A 6,000-nucleotide genomic window follows, 5' to 3' on the forward strand; every position below is an offset into this window, starting at 1 on the left:
CCTCTCAGTCAGCTCTAGTTTGTATCCAGCTCAAGTGTGTCACACCTCAAAAGCCAACACCCCTGGGCGGGGCTTGCACGCCCACTTTTGCCCCATATAAATGAGAAAATCTTGATGATTCATTGTTCTATTTAAATGTAGCAATAATTTTTGCCGTGCAGCTGCTTCTTTTTCACTCTGAAATGGCAAATTTCAGTCACTGCAACAGCAAACTCAATCTGAGTGTTTGTAAACATGCAGTGTTGTAAATAAATCGGAAAATTTTACATACACACTGTTTTAACCTTGTCAGCTTCAGTCCTTATTCAGGTTGATTATGAAATGATAAATGATGTATTCTATCCGATCCCTCCCAACCTAATTTAAGCATTTAACCCTACCCTGTGGCGTTCTATTTTTATTCTAATTAGTAAAAATGTGCCCTAAGGAAGGTTTCAAGTCTCCTGATAATTTGGTCTTCACCCTCAGAGACTCCAACAGGGGTGTTGGAGTCTCAGAGCAATTCATGCACTCAACGGCTTCTTTTGTGAGCTTTAAACTGTAAAGAAAATTATGTAACGTGTCGGAAATAGAAAATAATTTCCAGGTTCCAGTCAATGTAAATGAATAATGGTAATAAAGCCCAGATTAGATCAAAATGAGGTCAGCCAAATCATTTTCCATTTTGAAGAAGGAATTTTCAACTTTTTTTCCTTTTTGTATCGTGGTTATGTTGCATTGGCTGATTCTGGTTGAAAGCTTACAAATACAAAAACTTGTGTAAGTGGTATGAATCAATCTTTGTTTTAAAACACTAACAGAGAAAATGAAACGAGCTAAACATTTCTATTTTTTGAATTTAATCGTGATTGTTTGACAAAGTTGAATTATTTTTATGAATTGCGCTGCATCATTGCAGTACGAGCTATGTGCAGGAAACTGCATGTTTTCTGTAGTGTGTTCTGTCATGTAATGTTACTATTTGATTAGACACAGTAGACTCATTTCAGAAGACTCCCCTCTTTGCTATTGTGGGTCAGTGTGCCTCTGAAACTAGATATGGGTCACTGGACTGCCTGCCAGTATACAGCCACAACACAGACATGGTGGACCTGTCTAAGACAAGGGCCTGAGAGGGAATTCAATGTCAGGAGGCAGCGTGAGGAGGAGTCGGTGCACTCCCATTCAGAAGATACAGTTTAAAATAGATACAAGACTTCAGGAAGTACAGCAATTATACATGGTTGCCTCCGCCGGGACTCTCGATTTTTTTCTCTGTTACCTAATTAAAAAGCATTTAATGATGATACTCAATCTGGTCCTCAATTTTCTGTCCTATTAAGGTTGTCCTCTATGGGGTTTGTGAGTGCTCCTCTAAATAGGTCAACCCAGGGCTGAAAGTTGGCCATAATGTATCCAGGTACAACCGTCGTGTGATAACTAATATAAATTAATAGCAGGACTAATCTACGTAACACTGGTTAAGGAACTTTATGTAACTTTCCTCAGAGAACAGCTGCAGGCAGTGACAAGTTGTCATGCATTTTTTTATTTTTGAGGATTTCTCTTCCACGGTGACTTTAAAGTTGAGACTAACGCTTCATTCCTGACCTCCAGAACAGCTACTAAATGGACCCTGTGATGAAACTGTTTTGTCAGTGTAAACATTTAAGCCAACATGGACGAGATGTCTTTAAAGTGCTAAGAAAAAAAAGTTTAAACATCTACAATTTCATTATTAGGCAGCTTTATTGTTTGAGGAAGATCATGTGATATGATTGACAGCTCCAGAACAACTGTGGAGTGGGACCATGAAGTGAGATTGTTTTGTCAAGTCAACTGCAACTGTGTTGTACCATATATATGCTACATTTATATAGTCTGTTAAAATCCACTTACTACCTTGTTTCAGAGCTGTCAACCACATCTCATGGCTTTTCTCAGCACATTGAGTTTGCTCATCTGTCATGGGAAGTGGCTCAATTTCCATTATGTGACTTACTGTAAATACGGACCTTGAGTCATGTAATAACAGGTGGTCATATAAATATACATATATATTGTAAAAAAATCTAGTAAGTGCATCTTGTGTCCAGACCTTATTTACTGTGAAACAAGTGTTTGATGGTCAAGAATGAACTTTAATTTCTGTATAACAGGGATATCATATGAGGAAGTATAAATGGACTTTGTTGCTGACATTGTTGACCTCTTTATAAAGTAAGTTTAATGAAATATTGTAGAAATGTTGCAGTACAAGACAAACTATATTAGCCTTTTGCCAATTCCTGGCAATGGACAGAATGGAGGCATTCATTTTTAAGGCAGGTAAATTAAAAGAACATACATATAACAAAACAACAGACCGTCTACTAATTGTCTACTAATAGAACTAATTGCTCTACCAATATCTGATACTTCTGAACCTTTTAATGATAATTAGACTCAAAAAGCACATAGTAATAAAGACAAATCTCTGATGATAAAGATCGACAACCAACTTTACGCTGCTGTAAAGCAAGTGAGCAAGTCAGCAGTGTTTGTGAAAACAGTGTAACCCTCACAGAAAATGACAGTCATGTCTGGTTTATGTTGAACATTTAACATAAAGCACCACTCACACTTACGGACACTGATTCAGTGACTACACTAAATGAGGATGACCCGTAAATATCCCAGTATTGTTTGATTGGATAGTGAAACAGTTTTGGGACAGTGAGGTATAAACATAAAAAAACCCAAAAACAATAGCATTTAATATTTAAATCAATCTTGCAAATAACAATTTATACTAATGTTGGTAACTGAGCTTTCCATAATAATGGTAGTGTAAAAAACTGAAATGCTGTGTAAACTTTGGTATTGTAACCCTCCCTAAAATCATTTTTTTGTCATTGATAGATACCTGATACTTTATTAACTGTAAATTAAAATATAGATTGAATTCTGTTTTTAACCTGAACAGCGCAGCTGCTGCACCTTCTTCAGCCCGGAGTAGTGTCTGCAGGTGTAAACTGCAGGGCAGTCTGTGTGTCATCAGAGAGGCATGGGTAAATAAAAGTTCATGAAGCCTCTCTGCACCACCAGCTGCTGCTCCTTAAGCTCATTGCTCTGAGCACACGGTAATAACTGAAGCTGACTCAGCATATCAACATTTTTATGGACTCGCATCCTCTCTCATCTGCACAACAGCGGTTGGACAGTAAGAGATTAATGTTCAGGGAAACTTAGGACTTAGGACAAATTAAGATCTGAGTTTCTCATGTCTAGTCAGAGTTACTGTATTCAGCCACAGAAACATAGTCCAGTCTTAAGCTTTACAAGTCTGCTCTGTGTCTCGGCTCAGGTCCATGTTGGCCAAGGTAGGAGACAGTTCAGACGGAGTCGTGGGAGAATGAAGGATTTTATCACAGTCAAAGTTATCAAAGTAGTCCAATGAAAGGCCTCTCCTTGCTTTGGCTGCCCAATCAGGATGAGTCCTGAGCTCAAGGATGAATTCAACAGGCGTCTTTTGGAGGATGTGAGGGTCAAATGAGGTGCCACGAAAGAAGGCCTGCATCTTGAAACACTCCAGATTACGCAGGCGGCTCACTGGATTCTTGCACAAAAGCTGCGTCAATGAAGAGGGAAACAGATAAGACGGTATATCAGTATATTTCACTCAAAGGGAAAGTGAGAGAAAGGAGAATCCCATTTACACAAACCTCAGTGAGCAGTAAGATCAGAGCAGAGCTGAAGGAGTTGGGCAGGACATAAGGAAACTCTCTGACCTTCTTCAACATGGTGCTGTGGTCTGGCTCTGCAGGCACTGGAAACTAAGTGCATTAAGAAATGCTCAGGCAGGTTTACGCAAACCAGAGTGACTAATAACTGACATAGCTGATGAATATTAATTTTATGTGCCTTCACCTCTCCTGTCACCAGTGAGAACAACATAATGCCAAGAGACCACCAGTCAGAAGCGTGGTTGTATGGACCCCCACTTAAAACTTCAGGAGCTGTTTACACAAAACGGGGGAAGCAAAGATGATAAAAAACCTCAAGGTGAGAGAGCTACTTAACACAGAATATATAAAAAAAGGAATCACTATGACATTTGTCAAAAGCTGCAAGACTGGAGAGCAAAAAACAACATTTATGTTTTGAGGAAAAGCCTCTGTCAGAAAACCCAAAGCAGTATTATGTAGTGTGCATCACAGGTGCATCATATTCATAACTAGGCCGACTGAATCCAATGGGAGCACAACACAGGTGGGGCTGTAATGGTGTTGCAGCTACAAACAAAGACAGAACTTCAGCACAATCATCTGCTAAAAAGCAAGCCCCTACAGTGAGCCAATTTACTGAATACTGGAGCTCAAACAGACACAAATCATCATTTCCATCAAGTGAGAATATTCTCTTGAGAAATATGTCATTTATTAGACCAAAATCTCACCCATGTATTGGATTGTCCCACATATTGTAAAAGCTCGTCCTCCTCGTTTCAGGCGATGTGAGAGCCCAAAATCAGATAATCGAAGGTGACCTGGATGATGGCACAGAAACACATGCTGAAACTACTGCTACATTACAAACTTACTGTTTGGTTTATATTTATAGAATAAAGCAGCAAATGTTTCTATAAAAGGGTCTTGCATTTCTTGAATTTAGCCCTGGTGTTAGGTGCAGCACTTACAGTTGATGTTTTATCTATTAGTTAATCAAGTGTACTTACATCATTCTTTTGTTTAGTGGCTTCTCAGCTATTATTGCAATTGGAAGATGTGTTGGTTTGTGTGTTAGCCTTACTAGTCTTGTGGCATCTTATCTGCTGTAACCTGTTACCTGTGTCTCTTTTGCTATTTGTGATTGTGCATGTGTGACCAAACTGTTGAATCTAATGACCACAGACTCTTCTACTGTTATCTTTTACAAACCAGAAGTCAAAAATATAGACCAGCATTACCTTGATCACTTAAAAGAATATTCTCCATCTGAAAAAAATTGAAAAATGATTAACCTACAAAGTCATAAATATAAGATGTAATTATATTTTATCAGGCTAAATACATCACATATAAAAATCATACCTTTATATCTCTATGTATGATCCCCATGTCATGTAGGAATCCTAAAAATAACAAACACAAGACAGAAATCACACATGTAAAACAAATTTCAAGTCAATATTAAAAGTCAGTATGATGAATGTCTGTTTGACACTAACCCAGCGCACTGCCCAGCTCTGCAGCAAAGAGGCGGACCTCATCCTCCCCAAACCGGCCCTTCAGTAACCAGTAAGTGTACAAGTCTCCAGTGCCGCAGTAGTCGCACACTGCAGAGGACGACACACAGATGCTCCTGAGTTTTAATGCAGGTCAGCTTTGTCTGGAATAAAATATCAGAAGTATGGAAACCACAAGAAGATAAAAGAAATGAAAAGATTTTTCTCATCCCACTGTTGCTGGGGAAAGGAAGAAGTGAGGATTGAAGTTGAGTGAAGTTACAAATACACATGCTCTTGTCTGGTTGAGTTATATTTTCCTTTGTCAGTAACCTCAACTGAAAAAAAATGAATGATGGAAAGATATAAAGTTCTGATCACGGTTTGTAAAAACTGTAAACTCGCTGGCAGTGCAGCAGCTGCAGCCACACTGAGCTTTACCCAGCGCTTTCATTAGATGGCAGTGCACCTCTTCAATATCCAGTGCAGGGGTTTGTGATTGAACTCGAGGATGCATGGGTGTACAACAGTCTACTGTATGTTAGTATAGGACCGGGAGGGTGGGGGGGGGGGTAACTTTTCAGGAACACAAAAAGCATAGGGATAGTAAAGGGGGAGGGAATCGAACTGCACCATTGTTTATATTTATCAACTCACTAATGAAGAGGTTGCGCTGCGTCTGCCAGCAGTCCTGCAGATTGTGGATAAATGGGTGTTTGAGCTGCTGCTGCAATGCAACAGTCAACACGCACGCACGCACACGCACGCGCACACACACACACACACACACACACACACACACACACACAGAGAGA

At 39.4% G+C, this 6,000-nt stretch overlaps 1 protein-coding gene across 1 annotated transcript in view; it reads right to left on the reverse strand.

The window, feature by feature from the left end:
- Window positions 1–2,180: 2,180 nt before the first annotated feature.
- Window positions 2,181–6,000, reverse strand: part of LOC111653857 (ribosomal protein S6 kinase-related protein-like) — a 7,229-nt gene continuing 3,409 nt past the window's right edge. The window contains exons 5-12 of the mRNA XM_023404576.2: window positions 5,843–5,912; window positions 5,189–5,296; window positions 5,052–5,092; window positions 4,928–4,955; window positions 4,418–4,507; window positions 3,889–3,977; window positions 3,684–3,794; window positions 2,181–3,589 (exon numbers count right to left, since the gene is read on the reverse strand). Coding sequence (XP_023260344.1) covers window positions 3,290–3,589; window positions 3,684–3,794; window positions 3,889–3,977; window positions 4,418–4,507; window positions 4,928–4,955; window positions 5,052–5,092; window positions 5,189–5,296; window positions 5,843–5,912 — 837 coding nt within the window. The 3' untranslated portion in view covers window positions 2,181–3,289. The remainder of the gene's footprint in view (window positions 3,590–3,683; window positions 3,795–3,888; window positions 3,978–4,417; window positions 4,508–4,927; window positions 4,956–5,051; window positions 5,093–5,188; window positions 5,297–5,842; window positions 5,913–6,000) is intronic.

Source organism: Seriola lalandi, unplaced genomic scaffold (genome assembly GCF_002814215.2).
Source record: "Seriola lalandi dorsalis isolate HSWRI2012SDOR001 ecotype SW California unplaced genomic scaffold, Sedor1 jcf7180002054249, whole genome shotgun sequence".
Lineage (NCBI taxonomy): Eukaryota > Metazoa > Chordata > Actinopteri > Carangiformes > Carangidae > Seriola > Seriola lalandi.